Source organism: Aptenodytes forsteri, unplaced genomic scaffold (assembly GCF_000699145.1).
Source record: "Aptenodytes forsteri isolate BGI_AS27 unplaced genomic scaffold, ASM69914v1 Scaffold26, whole genome shotgun sequence".
NCBI classification, from domain to species: Eukaryota; Metazoa; Chordata; class Aves; order Sphenisciformes; family Spheniscidae; genus Aptenodytes; species Aptenodytes forsteri.
Window position 1 is genome coordinate 3,355,138 of NW_008794125.1, and position 22,634 is coordinate 3,377,771.

The window sequence follows — 22,634 nt, forward strand, 5'->3', positions numbered from 1 at the left end:
AAATTACTCTTCTTCGAAGTGACAGCCATAATTACAATATATGCAACAACTATATTTTATTTATATTTAGAAGGAATTTGTCTTTTGGAATTTGCTTCCTTAAGAGGACAAGATATCTGGAAGATAATGATGTCGTCAGGTCTGGAATGGCCACTAACATGGTAATGCTGTGATGCTTGATCCGTACATCCTGCTGTTCCTCCACTAGCGAAGATAAGCACTCCAGTTGCCCCTCACCCTGCCCCTCCTGACCACAGAAGCAGGTTTGCCTTGTGTGACATAGTCAATGTCCTGCTTCAGGTGTGGTGTTGAACCACAGGGATGCCCAGCAGGCACCCTGGACAATCCTGACCACATGATTTGCACATCCTTTTGTCCCTTTTCCCATTTCTTGAGCCTACCTTTCTCTGTCCTTTCCTTACCTTTCTCCACTCCAATCCCCTCTCATTTAAACAATTCACCCCTAATTATCTTTTTCCTAAAGGTCCTAGTTTTCCTTCATGCACACCCAGCTTCTGTATTTTTGACACCCTGCCTGGGTGATCTTGAGGCTATATAGTATTAGCAATGTTGCTGGTCTTGCAAAGCTCTGCTCCCCAGAAGGTTCTCAATGCTCCCTCCAACCATCTTTGAAGTCTGGCTGTTTCTCACATCACTCCCCCCAAGCACTGGTGAAACCCAGCCATCCCTCATGGCACTGTCTGTACGTTTTCTTGGCACCGTACATTATCTGTCACATGCACCAAATTATTATGTTGTGTCTAGTCACTGTCAACATCCTTTTCAATGAGTGTAACCTCAGGTCGGGGCCTGCAGCCCTAAAAGCAATTTTTTTCCTGTCCATTCCAGCTGGTTTAGCCACGTAAGAAGCTCTTACTGGCTGCTTAATTTCTTTTAAAAATACTGAGGCAAAAATACTGATGCTGAAATGGTTTGGAACTAAGGGACTGGGCTCTACATTTATTGCTCTGGTGAAATCCCAGTGGCTGAAGGGTGGGCTCTGCCTTGGGACCATCAACGTGGCTGACAGAAGTAAAGGGAACATGAGTTAACTCATGTCTGGATATGGGTATGGATATGAAGGGAAAGTATAGAAACTGGCAGTTGTCACCTGTGACCTTTACTTGCTTTTTATGTAGATGGATGAAGACGCTACAAAGAGGACCAGAGCAGGCCACATGCTCATCATACACAACACCTTTGGTTTGCAGCAGCTTTTAGACACAAAGAAAAGAGTGTTACTTATTGGCACTCTGAGGAAAGAGGCTGGGGCACAATCTGCCAGCTCTGCTCAGAAGATCTGTTTCCACTGGCTGTTTTTTTTCTGGGGTGCTCTAAAGTGTTTCTTGAATCCACAGTCGGAGAACTTCTTCTGAGGGCATCACATGCACGGTCAGGTCACATTGCTCAGCTTCTTCACTGCCACACAGTATCAGCTGGGTGGGGGGCTCTGATACTTTCTGTAAAACAAATGCACTCACTCAAACACCCTCAGGCTGATGAGCTAGTCTGTCTGTCACTTTTCCCCACAAACCGTTCCTCTCATCCTTCCTGCCACAACTGCCCAAAGACCCAGTGCTCAGGAACCCACAGCCACGAAAGCTGCTGCCTGTGTTCTCACTTGAACTGGACAGCACATTTAAGCTACTGACTTAAACATACTCCTCCTGAGTGAGCAAGAAAAGCGGCTGCTTTTGACGATCGGTTTCTCCTCACCAAGGAGTTGAGAAGCTCAGTGCTGGTACCAGGGGACACGGAGCAGTGTTGCCAATGACACAGCTGTTTTGTTCAGGGAGCAGCTGGTCAGGCAGGGTCAGGTCAGTCCATGCCTCCCCAGCTGCTTCCCCACAAGCACCAGGAGCATCTTCCCCGTTCAGGGCTCTAGGCCGAAGGCAGTGACAGCCGTGCAGCCAAGTCGTGGACTGCTTGACACCTGCAGCTCAGCTCATCACACTGGAATGAGCAAGGCTTCCTATGCATGTGTGCTTTTTCTGCCTGCCCCATGCTCCTGTGAATACCCAGCACTCTAAAAACCAATAAAGCACAGTAAAAAAAGTTACCAGTGTTTCTGGCAGGACAGCAACAGGGCAGCAGGAATACTGAAAGACTTTACTTGTTTTCCAGGTAAGGAAAGGCAGGGTCAAAGCAGCCACAGCAAAGCCAGCAGAGGAGATGAGGGCAGTAATCAGCCACACGGATCTGCCACCTAGAAACAACAGAAGCAGCAAAACTCCTCAGAGAGACTGTGAGGACAAACCACCCAATGCAGTCAGCCTGCACCCTCTGCAGCTGCTCTTCCCACCCACCCTGGTGAGATCCTTTGTTGGCACACTCCAGGGAAGGATACCAGTGCCAGCGTAGGCAGCTGCATTGCTAAGTCATCTTTTTTTTACCTCCCCCAAGGAACAAATGGGCAGCACATTTGCAAACAAGACAGGAGATATTGTGTGGAAACAAAAAGAAGAGCTGTGGGCTATCCTTCTTGGGCATGACTACATGAGGGGAGTAGGAAGGAAGGCTGGCTGTTACCTTGTGCCCTCACACACTGTGTCTGGCTGAAGCTGCTGGTTCTGTTGATCGCCTCGACGTATGTCTGAGCTTTTACACAATAATCAGGTCCTGCCTCCATGGTGTCCAGGTGAACCACAGAGCTGACCTCTTTCACCACCTTCCGTTGCATCTGCCACAGGCCCAGGAGAGAGAGCGTCAGAACATAGGGCAAGGACCTAACTGAGAACAGGAGTCTTAACATGATGCTAGCCCAGAATTTACTGGGAGAAAAGAAAGGAAAATAATAGGAGCAGGAGGTGTCAGAGAGGATTGTGTGAATAAGAGAAGAGACGGAGAAAAGCAGCAGACAAGGAAGCACAGTGGAGTGCAGAATGAGACCTCACATGTCTGCAAGGGTAGGAGGGGATGGAAAGAAGGAGCTGTGAGTCAAAGAGGCATAATGATGATGCTGGGCCACAACCTACTCCCCTGGTGTAAGGGCTTGATGACTGAGTAAGGTCTTGACTGATCTGAGTTTTTGCTGGGATGCCAAAATCATGCCTGTGTTAGCATGATATGATAGGAGTGCCAGAACCATGCTGTGATAGGGGTGTGAGAGCTGGGCCATGACTCTGGAGCACAGAGAGGGGATGGATTGGGCTGGTGCGGAGCAAGTGAATTTGGTGTGTGCAACTGTAACACTTCATCAACCCTTAAACAGCATATGAACAGCAGTACATTATTTTCTTGCAACAGATAGTACTCCATTAACTGCTAGCAAAATGAAGTTGCTATTCCCAGTCTCCCCAGTCATGAGAGGACAGGTAACAATTAGCTAGTTGCTCCTAATTCTTTCTGTGTTGCAGATGCAAAGCCTGTGCTCACAGCAGGCCTGATCAGCCTCCAGCATCACACACATATGGACACCTCCAACAAGCCAGTAGGGCTCTCCTGGCAGGGCAAGTCCTTCTCTCCATCAAAATACCCTTCTCCACAGAAACATGACCTTGAGGGCCATTAGTTCGAAAAGATTTCAAGGAAAAAAATCAGGTCAATGATTACCTGGGGTGTGTAACCTCTTGCAAAAACTTCAAATCAGACATGTCGAATGTGACAATTATAAACAAAAAATTAAAAGGGTCCCAGCAGAGAACCAGACATGTACTGACCAGCAAATCTGATGCTTGTGACAGTCCAGTTGGTAGAAACTATTCTGAAGTTTGGAATTAATGTTTAGGTGATTAATACCATATACTGAAGAAGACAACATTTCATTCGTAAAAGGAAATCAGACACAAACCTATATTATTCTTTCTAAGGTGTCAGAAAGCTCATGGACAAGGTTGATCTCGTTTACTTGGATTTCCAAAAGGTGGTCAAGAAGATCTATTTCAAAAGCCTATTAAGCTAACAGCCATGGGATAAAAAGACATCGGAGCTCTGAGTGCACTAACCAGGCTGCAACGGCCCTGACCAGCCCTGGCTGCCCTACACCCCATCCTCCCCCTCCTGTCCATGGCCCAGGAGCCCCATTTAAGCTCGGCCCAGGACCTTCAGTTCCTGCTTGAGCTGTGCTGGAGGTGTGCCTGTCTCCAGACCTGTCTCCAGGATGGACCTTGGACGTACATTGTACATAGCTTGTCTCCTGGATGGACCCCTGTTAAGTACATTGCAGCCTTGTCCTCCAGCCCTGTCTCTGGTCCTATCTCCTTTTTGCTCCTGGCTGGGGTCCCTGTACAGACCCTGGGCCTGGTTCATCGCCTGCCTTGTCTGGGGCTGCTGATGGACCCTGTTACCAGCACCTAGTTCTGCCCACTGTAATCAGACCCTGTGGGTCTATGCCTCACTGGGGAGGGCACTGCTTGCACTGGGATCGTCGTTGGCTCCTGGCTTGCCGGCTCATAGTGAGCAGCCCTGCTCCTGCCGCTTCCTGATAGAAGAAAGACTTTTGTATGGTTAAATTGCTAATCCTTTCTCAGAGTGGAAGGAGGTCATGGTGGAGACCCATGCAGATCTGTGCTCACCACTGTATTACTACAGATGATCTGGAAGAAAAATAAAAACTGATACATGCTAATAATACTAAAAAATCACTTCAGAATAGTAAAGATGACAGCCAACTGTGAAGAACTGCAGGAGGACCTTGTAATAAAATGACAAATTAAATTCAACACAGATAAATGTGAAATGATGCTCATGAGAATTTTTCCCCTTCATTTTTACACAGTCAGTGACTCAACCTTAAGTCGAGCATCCCCTGTCAGAAACAGGAACTTGGGGTTCAGGTTTCATGGAATACTCTGCTCTGTGGTAGTCACACATGTTAACAATTGCTGGGAAAAGAGAAGAGTGTGAAGATGTGTTTTGTTCTATGGTCCTCCTGCACCTTGAACTGTGAAGGTTTACTCCCTGCCCACTTTGGTAAAGACAAAAAGAGCTGGAAGGGCTTCCATAGGGAACAACTAAGTAGGCTGGGAGTCCTTGGCCTGGAAAGAGACACACAATATAAAATTATAGAGTGGTGGGAAAGTGAATAGGGAATAACTGTTCTCTCTCTCCTAAACCAAGATTTAGACTGCACAACAGTTAAGCTGCAGAACTCCTGACTACAGGAAGTTGTACATGCTAAAATTTACATGGCTTGAACAAAAATTCATCAAGGGCTATTAATGATACCAGTTCTGCCTCAGGAATTTCCTGCAGCTGTGTCTCTGAGATCTCAGAAAATAATCTAAGTGTAATTACACACAGGCCCTCTCCTTATTATCTTCCTCGGTTATCTCCGTTGCCCACTGGCAGAGGGAAGATACTGGGTTTGATGGTCCCATGGTCTAACTTTATATGGCTACTTTCACGCTTTTATGTTCTTAGGTGCTACGGAAGCATCAAGTTCCCAGGAGAAAAAAAATAAAATTGATGTCTAATGGAAACAGAATGACCTGAATAGAACACAAATTGTCACTGCTTCAGTATTACCCAGGTGTTTCACAAAAAACTCCTGAGATCACCTCAGTGTGACACCTTAATCTTGGTCTGAGTAAACCAAATTATATTCAGAGAAGGTGGCCAGCATAAACACCTTCAGTTCCTGACTTGTGGTTTCTTTCGATAGTTGAGGTCCCTGAGGGGATTCCTCTTCCTGGAGAAGGAAATGTGGAAAGAACACACAAGCTTCTCCATGGGGGTAAGAGCAACCCACTGGTATGTGCAGAGGAATATGGCACATTGACTCCAGGCAGGTCCTCCAGCCTCACAGCAGGAGCTTGGACTGGCAAACAGGCCCTGGGCAATGCCTGTATGCTTTCACTCTAAGTATGTGGGCTCTCTGTTATTGCCCAAAACCCAAGGGTAAAACTCACCCTACTCTCCTCGCCCTTCTTCCAATAGAGAACACAGAACTGAAAGGCAGGCCCCATGTCTTCCAGCTCCACTAGTAAATGATACCCATCTGCTATGACCTTCATCAGAGGTGGGGTCAGGGAAGCTGCCAACACAGAGAGAGCACCATTATCACATCAGAGGCAACCCTTAAAAACTGTCTTCCCTTTCCCAGCTAGGAGAGGAGGAGAAGCTGCCATCATGAGCACAGTAACATTAATCTGGAATAATAGCTGCTTGATTCAGTGGGGCAGAAAATTCTCTCTGCCCTACCTCCCAGTATGTCTAGATATTGTAGCAGACTTTGAGCAGGAGGAGGACCATGATTGGCATTGCAACCAGGAGTTTGGCAATAGCTGAGTTGCACGGAACTGGAAAGGTTTTGAATTATCTCCAGTGGAGGAAGTGTCTGGCCTAAGGGTCCCGTGTGATCAACAGCAACAGAACCAGCTGGGTGACCAGAAGTTGAGACACCAGATGAGGCCAGTTCTTCTGCTCCTGGGCATTAGCTTAGCACTAACATACAGAACAGGAGCTGTGAAACCACTGCTTCTTCATGGGAATTTTGGCAGTTATTCAAAGGTGAAGGAAAAAGCAATACAAGCCTGAGGGTAACTCTGGCAGTTCACGTGAACCCTCATTTTCTTTTAGTATCTACATGGTTTTAGATAGACTTGGGCTGATGACCTGCTGTGACTTAAGTTTTTGTAAATGTATGCAAGTAAACCTGTAGGTGATTTGCTTCATGCTTAGTTCGATATTCAAAGCTTGGTTTGGTCTGAGGAATATTAGTGAAACAATCAGAATCAATCAAGCATGGATGAAACTACACACTGTACCTTGCACTCCTTATCTATGCCATTCTTTACCACTCTGTTGTAGCTGAAACTGGTTTCAACCTCCTTGCTTTCAAGAAAGGAAGGAGAGCAATGTATAGGAACATACAGAAGAGATGTTCTTAATAGAATTTGCTCTTACATCCAGTGAATTGCCATGAATACTGAGCAGTATGAAAACATAAAATCCAAGTATGTTCATGATGAGTGTGCCACAAATGGGAGGCCTGGAAAACTACTTTATACTTTTAAATTAAAAGCTGAGAATCTGCTTAACATGATGTCTCAAAATAAAAAAAAGGTATAACATCATTTGGATGTTAAAAACAAATATTGGGCTAATGTATTAACAAATGGACATTGCAAGATGCAACTACTAACCAAAGAGGATCATTTAGATTTATCTCTGCGCTAGCACACTGGATACCAACTATCTCAATTTTAATAAAGAAGTAAGACTGACTAAATTGTTAGTTTTAGGAAGATCTTTTAAAAGTGTTTTCCATGTGTTATTGTACTTTATGTGTATCTACACCTAAGGCTTTGACACTGGAGCTTTTTTAGTCTGGAAGTACTGTGGGCTATGCTGATGCCCTGACTGTCTACGAACCACATACGGAACCTGTGGGCTGTGCTTTGAATTCCTTAGTTCCTCTCAGACTCAATGCCAGGTTTCCTAAGAGATGTGAAAGCAGAGACAAGGAAAGTGAGCAGTAAAAATGCATAAGTACAAGAACTTCCAGTGACTTTTCCTTTAAACATTTGTCCATATATGCATATTCACACTGTAGCCCATTGCAAGCTGTATCCTCTGAATTTTCACAGCTTAGCCAGAGGATTGTATTGAGGTCTCTACGACACAGGACCAAGCTGTCAAATACTTCACTGTACCGTGAGAAAGTTGCAGCTTTTCTTCATGAAGAGGGTCAAGCTAAGGAATATCCTTCCCCTATCTCTGCCCGACAGTGTGGTCTGTAGCTCATCTCTGTGCCACCATAGCTGCTGGAAAAGGGAAGGATTTTTCATCTAAAGCACTGTCTAGAAAACACTTCCACACCAAGAGACACAGTCACATACTTAGGTGGCACTTCTGATGGTGTTGCTTTGACTAAGTGCTCTGTATGAGTGAGGACTGCTCACTCATGAAGTAGTAGATAACTTCCAATGACTGATGAAGGTTTAAGGTAGGGTCAACTCTGTCCTCGGACAGGCAATTTCTTCCCTGGTTAAAACTGATGACTGCTGCCCATCCCAGACAGAGTTGCACTCTAATAGTGACCTCATCAGAGGTTTTCCACCACAGTTTTTGTTGCTGAAAGCAGTTGGCTACATGGTAGAGAACAGACGTAATTATTCCAGAGGAAAACTGGAAATAGTACACTAATGGAGGCTGCAACATGACCCTTGGGTTGAGCTGGGCCTCAAGCTTTGCAGGAGTAGGAAGGATATGGAGAAAATACCCTTCATTGCTAGGACTGCAGCAATGCTACGGTTTCCGTTTTTCTTTCCTCTTCTGAGGTTACCTCATGTATCTGACAACATGGGAGGAGGGAATCATGTCTGGAAGGGAGTGGGATTTCCAGGACAGCATGAGGCAGATAGAGGGTAACATGGCTGTTTTCTAGAGTAAGTGCTTCCATAGGATCAGGTTCTGGACCCTCAGAAGTGACTAGATGACATGGATTAGATGGAGCATTGACCGCAACCCTGATTGATCAGAACTCTTCAAAATCAGGGGCAAGAGTGGCCAACTTGCCAAAAGAAATGCCTGGAGTCTTCTTACCTATCTTTGAAGCCCTTGAAATTCAAGCCCTGGCAAATTCAGCCCTGCCTCAGGAGGAACTCATGTCCAAGAACACAGCATGGCTGTCTTAAGAGTGAAACATCCCAACCCAGCATGAGAGGAGATGAGAAGTAGGATGTACTCTGTGCATTTATGGGCTTTGCGTGACATGCACAGTACACAAACATGCACCTGAGCAATCCCTCAACACCGAACTCTGAGAAATTAACACGACCGATGTAGCTTAAGCCAAATAGCAGGACTCACTTGTGATGCGATTGAAGAAACCTTCCAGGGTGCCCCACTCTGATCTTCCAACACCAACGTCTGCCCTTACACGCAGGTTATAGGCCACAGTGGCTGAGATATCATCTGTGATGTTACACACTGTGGCTGTGATGAGTGAACATTCACAGATGGGAATCCAGCTCTCATTGGCGTACTCTCGTTCATACTCACTGAGGAGAGGAAAAGAAAACAGACAGGCAACAGTCTGATAGGTGATATATCCATGACATGGGCTAAGGCTGCTTGCTGGTTCTTTCCAGGTAAAACTAGTACTGGGATACACTGGGGCTGGAATACCAGGAGTGTATGAAACCAGTATGGGTGTGTTTTAGATCTTATCTAGAGAAAATCTCCCAGAGCCAGCTTGTTCATGAGCCAAATGCAGCATGATATTGTAGGAGGTAGGGGTAGCCAACGCAGTGTTGATGCATCAAATCCTGCCCACTCACTTGACTTGATCATCCCTGGTAAACCAGAATTCCAAAGCCATACTGTGATACAAGTCATAGCTCAAGATGTAGCAGAAACCTCCTGTAATGTGTGTTAAATGTTTAAAAGATTAACACTGAATAAATCCCAAATGTTTTCTCTTTCCTCTTCTAAATAAACTGTTGCTAACCTCCCTAACTTTTGAATTCTTTAGACTGAGGTAGTTTTCATATGTGGGATTAATGCACACCTTGGATTACTTGGGTATCTATTAACCTGTAAACAGTCTCAGAACTGGAGCAAAAGGGTTTTTGTTTCCCCCACTTGCGATCAACAGTGCTGGAGTACCAAACTTCTCTTACACCTGGGAACTGAATAGTGCTCATGACATCCAAACAGTGCAGGATTTTAAGTCTAAGTAAACAGTGTTCAAAGAGCAAAGAAGAAGAAAAAAACCAGAAGTTACCCCTGAAACTCAACAGAGTATCTCACAGTTTCTCCCTGGACGATCACAGGACTCCAAGTTAAGAAGTGTTTCATGTTGGTAGAAAGAATAGAGATATTCTGAGGTGCTGGCAACAAAGCATCTTCACCTAAAATTCCCAGCAAAAGAAAAAAAGAAAGAAAGAAAAAAGATATATGAATATACTAGGAAAAAAGCTTAGAACAGTGTAAAACTGTGTTTTGCGTCAGAAATATGCACTCTTCATTTCACTACTGTCACTTCAGTGTTTGAAAGTATTTTACAGAGAAGAAGAAATGACAACCAAAGAGCAAATGACGGAGCAGCTAGGCTGGCACTGCTTACAGAAAGGCAAAGCATGCCTTTTCATTATTTCAGAGTTTTTCATTGTATCAGTAAAAGAACAGTGTAAAACTGTGCTTTGCGTCAGAAATATGCACTCTTCATTTCACTACTGTCACTTCAGTGTTTGAAAGTATTTTACAGAGAAGAAGAAATGACAACCAAAGAGCAAATGACGGAGCAGCTAGGCTGGCACTGCTTACAGAAAGGCAAAGCATGCCTTTTCATTATTTCAGAGTTTTTCATTGTATCAGTAAAACAGCGAGAAAAGGTCAAGCTTTTATAAAGCCATCGAATTCGAGTTAATGAAGTCAAGTAACAGACACCCTATTGCACTCTATAAACTGTTCCAATGGATGTCATGGTTAGAAATGTGCTATTTCTTTCCAGGCTTGACTGGACGCTGTAGAAGATCCTAGCTTTGGTGCAGCTTTTTTCATGTTGCAGGATTCTAATAATGTAAGTGCTTGTAGGCTGTAATCAACATACCTCTTAATAGAATAAACTTATTCAATGGACTATAAATTAAAGTATTACATTACTCTGAGATCATCAAAGCATAAGTATGAGATGGTACCTACAGTGTAGTTAATTTTATCCTATGGCATCTTACTGTAAAATACTTAGCAGTGTTTGGACCAGAGCACTGAAGGCAGGATTCCCCACGGGCACATCCTGCACTACACTATGGGAACAGACTTATCTCTGTTCTGCTACCCTCCAGTCCCAAGAAAATTACGTTCTCTCTGCCCAACAGGGAATGGTTCCCAAGGAACCATAGGAAGGGAGGAATGGATGGAGCAGTTTCAACCAACCCAGTGTAGCAGTGGTCATTTCAACACTCTCCCAGAAACAAGGTAACTGTTCTATCACAATATATCTATGTTACCTGAAGATTATTTCCTAATTATTTTTTTTAATTACATCTATTTCACTTAACAAGGTCTATCTTCCATTAGTCTTTAACTGTCATTAAAAGAGGGTGTCTTCTTTTAAGCTGTGTTTACAAAGTTAACCAGTTAATGTCAGTTGTTCTACCCAGGATTAAAACCAGGTTGACAAGTCCATGAGCAATGTTTTCATTATGATTATTCTTTTAATGCATTGGAACAACATGGGTCTTCTTTCTGCCCGTAGAATATTCCCTGTATTCATATCTTTATAAAATCACTAATGATGTGGAGAGCCTTGATGCCAACTCTTTTATGATTCTTTGGCATAAGTTATATGGATCTGTTGACACAATGCTTGGCCATTCTTTAAACTAAAAGTCAGATATCTATGGGATGAGAAGCTTTCTTCCTTGCCATCTAGATAGCCGAAGAGTCACTGTCTGCCATATCAGCAGTTCTATCGCTTCTGTCCGGTTGGGGGTCCATACTACTGTCAAGGCACCTTTTGTCTTTTAAAAAAACAGTCTTTATTGACCTTCACTCTGTAGCTCAACCACCAGTTTGGTCTCTTGTATTCTCCATGCTTCTCAACATTTAAATTGTTTGCCACTACTTTTCCTTGTACTCTTGGTTCCCGTGTTAATTTTGGGAGTTGGCATACCTAAGTGCGTGAATTACGTAACAGACTTCAGTTACATGATCAGACACTAGTTTCTCCACATGACTCAACCACACAATGATGTTCCAGCTCTGAACAGGGGTGAACTGCACTGGAGTGTTTCCTAATTTTTTAAGCCCTTGACTTTAGGACTTTTTGGATATATATTTTTTTGTATTCAACAGTACTGAACCCTATCTTATTAAACTGTCTAGAAACCAATTTCAAAAGAAGATAGTTCTGAATTGGACTATCTACCTTTTAATGGCCCAAAGATTATTTGTATCTGGTTGAGACCAATCTTAATTTCCTGGCTATGCTGAGCTTATTACACTGTTTTCCTGGTTTGCTGGCAAAACCAGTGACTCTTCTATTGGCACAGTGAGACCTGTCACGTCACTTCAGCTGAACCGCAAAAGTTTGTATACAGACACTAAGGTTTCTTTCTTCCTTTCATTAGGAAAAACTCTGGGCCTAATGACAGTGTATGTGTCTCTATAAAGAAAGGAGTTCACTGATTTAAGTTTCTTTTTGGTATTAATAGATTCAGGATGGGCACAAATTCTGCTACTCGTAACTCTTCTCCAAGAAAAATAAGATATATAAAAACCTAATACTCATGTGTGTTATCTACAGGGCATATTTGCTGATTTTTACAGGGCCACATACCTTCTGTGGCAAAGCGATAGCACATAGCAGCTATTCATTCAGTGCCATGGAGTGTTTGCACTTTCGTGTCAGAAAACGAAGTCTCCAGCACTGCAGCTAAGATGGTGGTGGTGGGGTATAGTGTTATGGACATATAGTTCACATGAATGGCACACTAGTTTGGACATCTGCCTTCAGATGAAGGGAACTGCATCCCTAGAGAAAGATATTCTTTACCTTTCATAATCAAAGAATACAGAAACAGATATCTGTGTGGGCATAAGTATACATATATGTGTGTGTGTAGCTGTTACATGTAAAAATTATAAGATTTTGTGCTTGTAAGGTTAAATAATTAAATAACAAATACACTAAAGTGAAACTTATGATTCAGACTTAGTATGTCCCACTTGATTGTATGTATAGAGATGTTTGTAACTACATAACCATGCCCTACTGCAAACACAGTGGACAGCCTTCAGGACTGAATCAAAAAGGTGTAAAGCCAAAACCTGAGATCTTTTCATCCAGTACACAAATTAAATGGGGTCCCTGAGCAATAAAAGCAGATGCACTTCCCTGCTTTCTGCCAGGGACCCAGAGCCATGCTGAAAGCTGTAGTTTGGAAGAGAGGTTCATGCCCTTCCAAAATACTGTTGATCTAGACATAACGAATCCTGTGTCATATCCAAACAAATTATATTCATGGTTTCTCCAATCCATCTGTTGCAACAGCCCACAAAATAATTGTAAGCAAATACATGTTTAGCACTGGGAGAAGAGACAATTCTAGGTTATATAAAAGGGAAAGCACCGAGTATTAACAGTGAAGTATGTTGTTTCAGCACTAAAATACTCCATTAACTCTGGTCTATGCATTTTGAAGGGAAAAGAAACAACAATCATACAAAGTGCTGGAGACAACTGGACAGAGAGAGCAGGCAGGACCCAGAAGGCTGTTAGTCCAGGGCTGCGTACCACTTCCATTTGATTTTGGATTCACAAACAATATGTAAACAGCCTCACAGGAAAAGCCAAACTACAGTCTTTCAAGCCAGGGTACTGACTCTTACCCTAACATCTCCAGTCATGCCAAAGAAAAGACATGTCCAGATTTTCTCTGTAAACACCATTTTTGCCTCCTACCCTGTCAGAAGTCTATTCCATTTCATTTGTTACGCAAAGAATGGATTTCCATTTAGAATGGTGATGACTTCTCTTGTTTAACATTTTTTTCCTCTTTGTGTTAAACTTAAAGAATCTACAATTTAAAAAAAAAAATTTCATGATCAAGTCCAGTACATTTGTCTGTCTTACTTTTCAGTTTAAAATGCCTTAAATAAACCCTGATAAAATTCCATTGCTCTGGGATAGATTTTGATACCCTTCTTTCTCTGTGAATATAGAACACAATAATATTTCATCACTACCACTTCATCATTACTTGCTGTTACTTCATCACTACTATCACCACCACTTACTGTTAAATGTAGGTTAACACTGCAAAAATATTAATAAAATTATCTCTTTATTCATAATAGCCTCTCCTTTCAGGGGCTCAACAAACACAAGAAGAAACAGTAACTCCAGAATCAGTGTTGCATAGTGTTCAGAAGTGCTTTCCCTTATCTGTGCTTTTTCTGGCATGCCCCTTAAAATTCTACATACAGGCCTGAGAAATCCTTCTTACTGCTGTGCTAATAAGCATTGTCTTTTAACTTCCAAGCATTGTACCATTTAATCTCCTTTTTCTAATCTGGAGGACAACAATGTCACCAGCTTCTTGCATCTTCGAGCATGGTCTGCCTCTCTGCATTTGAGGAAATTCCAGTGAAGGGGAATCTGACAAGGGAATTCTGAACTCTAAATATAGGTGACAAGAAAATAGAGTAATGTCTATAACACCCCAAAAAGCTAAAGGAATTTCTTTGTAAGCTAAATGGCGAAAATGAAAGCCATACATCTTTAACTCAGAAACATAGCATTTTAGGCAACAATAATAAGTTATGCTAAACAATCTCATTGGCTATAACTCTAACCTGAAGGTTCGGGGAACATCCCCTCCCTCATTTGCTGATTGCACAAACTGACTGCAAAAGGCAAGACCCTAGTACATACTCCCTTGCCTGTTTTTCTCCCCAGCACCCGGGATACAAAGCCTGGACTCCCAGGCTAGATGGGAACCACACTGTCTTCTAACCTGGTGTCTGCTCTACGCAACCACAGGGGCAGATTTAGACATAAACATTCAATCAAAAAATGTTCTTTGCTCAAAAAGGAGACTAGGACACAAATTTTCATATTTCAGGTCAAGGCCAAGAGAATGGGGGACACGGTGGAAGTTATCCAACCTTTCTTGCCTACTGTCTGTCACAGTGTAGAAGAAAAAATTGGATGAGTAGGTGGCTGAGCAAGACTGGCAGTCACTACACACACAGGCAACATGGTTCCTCTGTGGAAACATCACACAACTAGCCAGGCCTTAAACAAAAATACAGTAAAAATAAAATCAAATTTCTTTAAAGAATAGTTGCCCAGCTTTGCCATCTTTTTAAAAATATTTGTCATAATCTTCCCTATTCCACAGAATAAACTTTCAGAGCATATGCAACTTAACACTGAGTCAGTGGTTTCTGTACCTAGCAACTAAAAACTATAAATAATGTTCCAAAGTGTTTTGCTGGCCAAGGAAGCTATAGAATTATTTTTTCTGAGGCAGAGAACAAAATGGAGCAAGACACAACCTGAATTCAGGAGCTAAGATGGCACATTTAGAAAGACAGAACTGAGCAAAATCCGAGCACACTGGCAAGCCATGTTTGCTTTCTAGAGGACTGACCATCGCAAAAACACTGAAGTGTAGTCAGGAGATTGGAGGCCAAACTCCTTCTGGGAGATGTGTTTGGAGCCTAGCATTTACTTGGAGAAGCAGATTACAAATTGCACAACCTCCTCCCACGGTAAAGGAGACCCCTCAGTGAACATTTTTGAGCTATTAACACTTTATACCCTTCCTCTCTGACCCTGCATCCACTCCCAGGCAGGGCATCCCCTGTGCTCAAAGGGATCAGCATTAAAAGAGGACTTGAAAGTTCAGCTTTTCACAGAACAGCAAAAAAGCAGAGACAAATACAGGATTAGTAAGTTAATTTCCTTCAAACTGACACTCCCCTTTAGATTTCAGAATTGACTTGCAGAACATAGAATTTATGGATTGTCTTTTTAATTTGCTTATTCTAGTATTAATTTTAGACAAAGAATTAAAATTCAAAATCACCTGACCTCATACTATTTGGCTTAAGTTTTGCAGAGGCATGTTTAACAAAAGGACAAAAGATTTTTTGTTTCTCACAACCCCTTCATCTTCTGACTTAAGGCAACTGAAGATAATTTAGCCATTTACCTGTGAGATTTGGTGCAATCAGAGCGCAGAAGAAGCAGCAGATGAGCTTTAGTGACATTTTGCTCACGCTTGTCGCCTTTTCCCACATTCATACCATGTTGCGCAGCTCAGAAACTTCCCTTCCTAGACAGGGATCCCTATCTGAGCCAGCCATGACACAAGCAAAGCGGAGACTCCGGGGGAGCGCCAGCCATGATGCGAGCGAAGTGGAGACTCTAGGAGAATATTGCAAACACCAATTCTCTGCCTGTCTGCGCCAATGCTAAAGACGTACATACATTGTTTGTAAGGGTGTAGTTACAAGGAGTGCCCGGGTAATCTGATGCCAGCATTTCTTTACAGGTCTGTGCAATTGCTCAACTAGATGGCATAACTCTGTTCCACTTAGTTAGCAATTATATGTATCAAACAAAGATATAAGGAGGAAACAGGATTCATTGGATATTTCCATGCAGTTTATATAGCTGTAAATGCTAATTTTTCTGCTCAGCCCCCAAACTAGATAAATCCTGATGCTTCCAAGCACCAGGAAAGTTCCCCAGTACTGCTAAAGCATGCCTGTAGCCACAGACCTTGCACAAAGGACTGGTGAAGGACTGTGTGCCTCTGGACTGGCAGAAGGGAGTTGTGTGCTCCAATTTATCTTCAAATACTATTCTCATGGCAGCTATGTTAGGTGTGTACTGGGGAGGACATTCTATTTTCAGATCTGATTTGGTGCAGGCACCGGTATCCCAAGGTTTTTCCATCTTCCAAGGTCCATTGCTCTCCACCTCGCCTCTTGAGCAAAGGCAGGGTCTTCAGCGGGATACAGCTCTGAGACCTTCTTAGAAACCCAAACCGCCTGCTGGCTCCAAGGCTGCAGCAGCAGCTACCTTTGTGCTTGTGAGGCTGGTTTCTTCAGAGGCCAAGGGAAAGACAAAGTTTAGGTGGAAGCTTTTTACATTCTGCAAAAGGCCATTTAAATTAAATGAAATTCTGACTGTACAGATAATGGGGGGAAAAAAGCCAAATCCTACCAAATGCTTTTAGCTCTGATGAAAGTGAGTATTAGAAACCTCTCCTCTAAAACCTCTTCCTCCTCCTTACAGTCTGTCACCTTAGAAAGGGCTTTTATGTCTTTAAAAAATTATTTCCTTTCTGATACCTTTTAATGCCAAATACATGCCTACTGTTTTCAGTGGTGAACTAAAGGGATCTGTCAAAACATGTATAGTCTATATTTTCTGAGGAAAGAAAGGATCTTTTTTAATTTATTTATGAAAGAACAAAATTAGTATTCAGTTAATCGCAGGTCTCGAGATTCTCAGACATGCAGGAACAGCACAAGCAGCTACACTCCAGTTTGCTCCTTCCTTTCTTCCATCCTCTCCGTTCCTTCCCTCTTTCTTTCACTTCTTCCTTCCTTTCTTCTTTCCTTCATTTCTTCCTTCGTTTGCTTTCTCTGCCCTCCCTTTCCTTTCCTCCTTCCTTCCTTTCTTCGTTCTTTCTGTCCTCTTTCCTTCCATGCTTCCTTCAATTCCCTTCTTCCTCCCTCCCTCCCTTCCTTCGTCCCTTCCATCCTTCCTTTTCCTCCTTCCCTCCATCTTTGGGACACACTGAAAGGCACATGTTTCTGTATGTTTCCCAAACATGGGAATATTTTCCTTCCACGGTAGAAGGATGTTCTCTGAAAGTATATCATAGCTTTCAGGTAAACTTTTATCTTCTTGCTCTTCATTATCTCAATCTCCTACTATTTTTATCAAATGTCTGTACTGAGAACCAAAAGGTGGGTATTGTGGTGAGTGACTTCATTATTACTGTGAAATGCATGCAATGTCCAAGAGGAAAACATGGATGTGTTTAGCAGTATTAGCAATAAGATACTATGCTTTTGCTGGGAAGCAAAATAAGTGTTTGTGGAAGAAAGGCAAAATTTAATCGTCAGTTGAAAAAGATCTGTTCTCTTGTTGTACCAAGAAGGTATCAATAAGGCAATCCTGAGTTTTGAGCTATCATTCAGTTAGGCCTGGGTAGCATACCTGATTCTTCACTGGTTTATGCCTTGTGGTGCCATAAACATGTGGATGTATACACTCTGATTAAATATTCAGACATGAGTTGAGAAGTATTTCTAAGCCGACATAATCTGTAATGAATTATGCCTCATACCATTCACTTCACTACTGAAACAGATGCACAGAAAACAGTTTGCATACAGTTTGCAAGAAATTTATTGGAGTCATGTACACAGCTAGAAGTTTTCCTTTCCAAAGATTTCTTGCTGTCTGTGAGCCAGTCAGCCTCCTTTTCAAGGGTGGGGAAAATGAATACAGCCCCATATCAGAGTTGATCAGTTATGAGCAGTAAAAGAGGTAGAGTGAGTCTGCCATAATAATAAGGATTGCAACTGCCCTGAGTTATCAGCAAGACTCTAAAATAAAAATTATGATAATATTATACTATATTGCCTTCCTTGATTATAGCCACCTAAGGCACAACGTAAGCATAGAAATGGATTTGTGAGGCATCTAAAGAAAACTTGAGGTGGAAGCTGAAGTTAGTGCATATACAGGGCGAAGTTGTGCAACACAGAAGGCTTGGGATAGAAGTGATTATTCAGATTACAGTAACAATAGAATAAAAGTGACAAAATACCTGCTGAGATTTTCCCTTATTTTGAAATGCTGTATGGAATTATTTGGCTTGAAAGACCCAAGTACTCTTTCAATTTTACTGTTTTGCTTTCAGAATTTTATCCGTTTTACAAGTAATTTTGAACTTGATGAAACAAATATTTTGATAACTTTTCCTTCACAATTATGGTTACATTAATGTTTCTGTGAAATATTTTTATGTTAGTAAGCCTGGATGTAGAGACCCGATTCAGTTCTTTTCTCGCCTGCAGATTTGTGATCTTGGATAAGCAACTTGATTTTTCATCAGAAAACAGAGTACTGGACTTAGTTAAAACAACAACTTAAGGAGCTAAGAAAAAACACTGAGAAAAAGATTAAAAATTCACAGAGCAGTAGAAGTCAGTCAGAACTGGAACTGGAACAGTAAGAAACTATGGGTAATTTCCAACAGTTGCCTACTTTGGAAGTATTCTGGATTATTTTTGCTCATACAAATCAATGTAAAATATTGCAAAACTATTTGGATGGTCAGTTTAGCATCACAATTGTTGGCTAAGGAGATGGACAGAAATGGGATTCTGTGGTATCAAATTTGACTAATATAATTTTGATGATACTCAAAATCTACATCCAGAAAAAAAGAGACTGTACAGCCCTTGACATGCTGTTTCAAGTCAGCCACCAGCTTAACCGTGCCAGGAAATAGTGGAGAGCTGGACAGAAAGGAAATTAGCAGAATATGTAAACAGAGTTTAGCTTTTGGTATGTTTGATACAAATGAGGACTCCTAAAATAAATTGGAAATAAATTTATTTAATAATTAAATTGGTAATAAATTTATTTAATAATTAATAATTTATTAATACTTGGGTAGACTTGGCTTTGCAAGTGAAGATCAGCAAAAGAAAGACAAAGACATACTGAGAAACTGTGGAATTTGCCACAGAGTTTTAGCAATTTTTGTAGCAGCTTATGAGGAAAAAAAGCTGCCATTACCAGGAAAAGGAAAAATTGACTGCCCTAGGGCCTGTGAGTATAGTTCTGTTTCTAATATGTGTGATTGAACAGGGGAATTCTAAAATAGATCATGACATTTGCCAAATGTATTTGCAACAATGATCATTCAGTTTGTAAAACCGGAAATCAGCAGTCATGTAAAAGGTAAGGAAAACAGTTCCATTATTTGCTACTATTCAGAAAAAAAAATTATTGCTCAAAACCCAGAAGGACGTTTACAAACGTCTTGCTGATAGACATGTCAACATTTCTGAAGGGAATACCCAATTTAGAAGGACATCAAAGAAAAAGATGTAAATCTGATTGGTTTGTTTACATTCTTGGTAAATCACAGCAAGTTTAGCTGTGTGGCTAGCTATTACGTGTAACAGATTTGCTAGGTGAGCGGAAATCACAGAGCTGGTAAGAAAGCTTGAGAAAAAACAAGTGTGCTGGGGAAGAGGTAGTTACCAAGTTGAGCTATGCAATTAGTTGCAGGAAGAGATAATATATATGAAATAGGCACTTACTTAGAAATAGGTTTGAAATGTGTGCTGCTAAAACTTGAGAGGGAATTACTGATAGCCAAAGAGAGAACCGCTAAGAATACTTGCTTGGATTTCCTTATGATAACAAACATATATAAAGGCCCAGTTGGTACCTTATAAATGCTTTCTGAGGAAAATGCTTTTAAAGATGTGCATCAGGTGAAACAAGAAGTTGACAGACTGTTTTCAGTGGTGAATGGTCCTGCATCTGGGGACAGACTTTTGGGACTATTGCCACTGTGGTAGCCAAGAACAGTGTTCCAGCAAAAGATATAGAGGGATAGCTTGTATATAACTTGGAGTCTCAGGCAAATCTTTTCTGTATCTAAAGCAATGATGACGGAGACCTGTTCTCTTTGCTTGGCTTTTTTGGATAAGATGCAAACAGTAAAAAGGCATAGTTGCAAAACGTGAACTGGAGGGCCTTGTTAAAACTTGACAAATAAAGTAAGTTTAAGGGAAAAACGGATGAACATGTGCTTGCAGAGTGCCTTCTGGGTTTGTTGCGACACGGAACTGAAAACTCAAATTGCTGCAATGTAAGGAAGCAGAGTGGTCTGGCTAGGAATCTGCTCTCCTTTAGAGAACAGGTCACACTGCCCTGGTGAAGTGTACCATTGATATTGCAGGAAACCAGATTACTAAGTAGCCTCCTCACCGTTTATCAGTAGAAAAGAGAGAAGAGGTTTGACAGGTAGCTGAGAAAATGCATGAAGAAAAGCATGAAGAACTGCCACCTTAGTCCTGGAACATAGATTTAAGCAAAAAATACATAGCTACACTGGTTCTCATGTGAATTATAGCAAATTACTTTAAATTAATTTATGGCTCTTACCACTTACCGCAAATAAGCAATACTGTGGAAGCCATACCTAATTCAATTTAAGTTGTTCACATACAGTTATTTGCAAGGAAAATGGGTTGAAGGAACAGAAAAGAGAAGACCCAGGTGACAACTTGAAAAGAAAGCTTTCAGTCATATTTGAAAAGCCAGTGGACAGGGTTTTCTGTAACTACCTATCACGGCCTCTTTGTTACCGCAAATAAGCAATACTGTGGAAGCCATACCTAATTCAATTTAAGTTGTTCACATACAGTTATTTGCAAGGAAAATGGGTTGAAGGAACAGAAAAGAGAAGACCCAGGTGACAACTTGAAAAGAAAGCTTTCAGTCATATTTGAAAAGCCAGTGGACAGGGTTTTCTGTAACTACCTATCACGGCCTCTTTGTTACACTTAGATATCCTGGTGGATGCTAAAACATTTGAATAACTGATTTGTTTACATATGTTCTGTCATAAGCTTAAGCTGCCAATCTGTGGCAGAACCTAAATAAATGTGAATAGTTTAGAAAGAGGTAATTTATCTGGACCCAATCACTGAGGAAGAAATTCCCTCTGATTATGAGAAGGCTTGAAGCCTTGCAAAACTGACCAAGATGTTTGTAGACTGTCCTCTGTAGACTTCTGCAGGAATTTGTTGTTATTGCAGAACATTTGTTTAAGAATTTACAAACATTGCAAAACCATTACATGGGATAGGAGGAGAGGAAAGCCATATTTTGCGAAGCAGTGTGCAGCTATCATTCTCAGGATTGGAAACATTTCTAGCAACTGCTCTTATTCCAGCTTCCTCATAGTTAAAAATGAGTTTCTTATTGGAGACGTGACTGTCCGCAATGCTGTTGAAAAGTAGCTTAAGAGTTAGCTGAGCTGGTTGTGAACACAATAATTCTGATCCTGCAACTATTTTGTTGGGCAACACAAAGCTCAGTGTGGACTAACATAGCCAAGCATCAGGATAAATAAGCTGCTGAGCTTCCTGCTGCTGGGAAATGAGGTACATTGATCTGGCTGAATCAGGTGTCTCTACACTGCACTTCAGCGGCGTGCCAACTATGGCTGTTGTTTACAAGTTGGGAACAAGGCTGACAGAAGAAAATAAATGACTAGAAGGAGCAGTACTATATTAAAGCACAATTTTAAGTTCTTCAAAGAGAAATTGTAGCACTACCTGAAAGAAACTCCTGGCTGTGGTTAAATCTATAAAACATTTTCAAAGCCCTTTATAGGGAAGAGGTTTGGTCAGGACAGACAATACATCCCTGAAAGAGCCCTTTAAATTCAGGAGTCTTGAAGGATAACTCTGGATACATGGCTGGAAAAACTGCAGTGCCGTGCTTTCACAGCCGCTTACGGGCTTCAGCATACAGGTAATATGAAGCCTTCTCCAAACTGGAACACTAATTGCAAATATTGCCTTAAGTGGGAAAACAAGGAATTAAATGCTCAATGAAACGAGTGGACTCAAGAAGAGATAGTCATGTCCTGTTTTCCCATAATTAGTCAAATTGCTAAACTATGATTTATCCACCCAACTCTCTCATCTCTACTCTTTCAATGCTTCCAATTACGTAGGTATTAATTTACTCCTTCCATTGAATGGCAGTGTATAATACGGACAAGATGAGCACAAGAGCTGCTGCTGTGGCACTCAAAATGACGTTAGCTGAATGTCTGATTTTCTGCATTGGTCTTTCAACAAGCATTTTCTCTATGAGTATTAGAGACTCAGTATGGGACACAGTATGGACTCAGGAGTTTACACATCAGTAGATATGTGGATCCTGTCAACAGGCTAAGCTAAATAATTCTGTTTAAAAACAGGGCCAAAAGCTCTAAATAAAATTTTTATGTTCATATGATGTCCTGGTTTCGGCAGGGATAGAGTGAATTTCCTTCCTAGTAGCTGGTACAGTGCTGTGTTTTGGATTTAGGGTGAGAACAATGTTGATAACACACCGATGTTTTAGTTGTTGCTAAGTAGTGTTTACACTAGTCAAGGACTTTTCAGCTTCC

At 41.6% G+C, this 22,634-nt stretch overlaps 1 protein-coding gene across 1 annotated transcript; it reads right to left on the reverse strand.

Annotated features, from left to right (window-relative positions):
* Window positions 1–1,334: 1,334 nt before the first annotated feature.
* Window positions 1,335–19,489, reverse strand: IL20RB (interleukin 20 receptor subunit beta). Its single transcript, XM_009277945.1, has 8 exons — window positions 19,463–19,489; window positions 15,612–15,657; window positions 9,671–9,797; window positions 8,755–8,945; window positions 5,850–5,974; window positions 2,530–2,680; window positions 2,061–2,206; window positions 1,335–1,460 (listed from the first exon to the last, which is right to left on the reverse strand). The coding sequence occupies exons 1-8, from the start codon at window positions 19,487–19,489 to the stop codon at window positions 1,335–1,337; spliced, it is 939 nt and encodes a 312-aa protein (XP_009276220.1).
* Window positions 19,490–22,634: the final 3,145 nt, after the last annotated feature.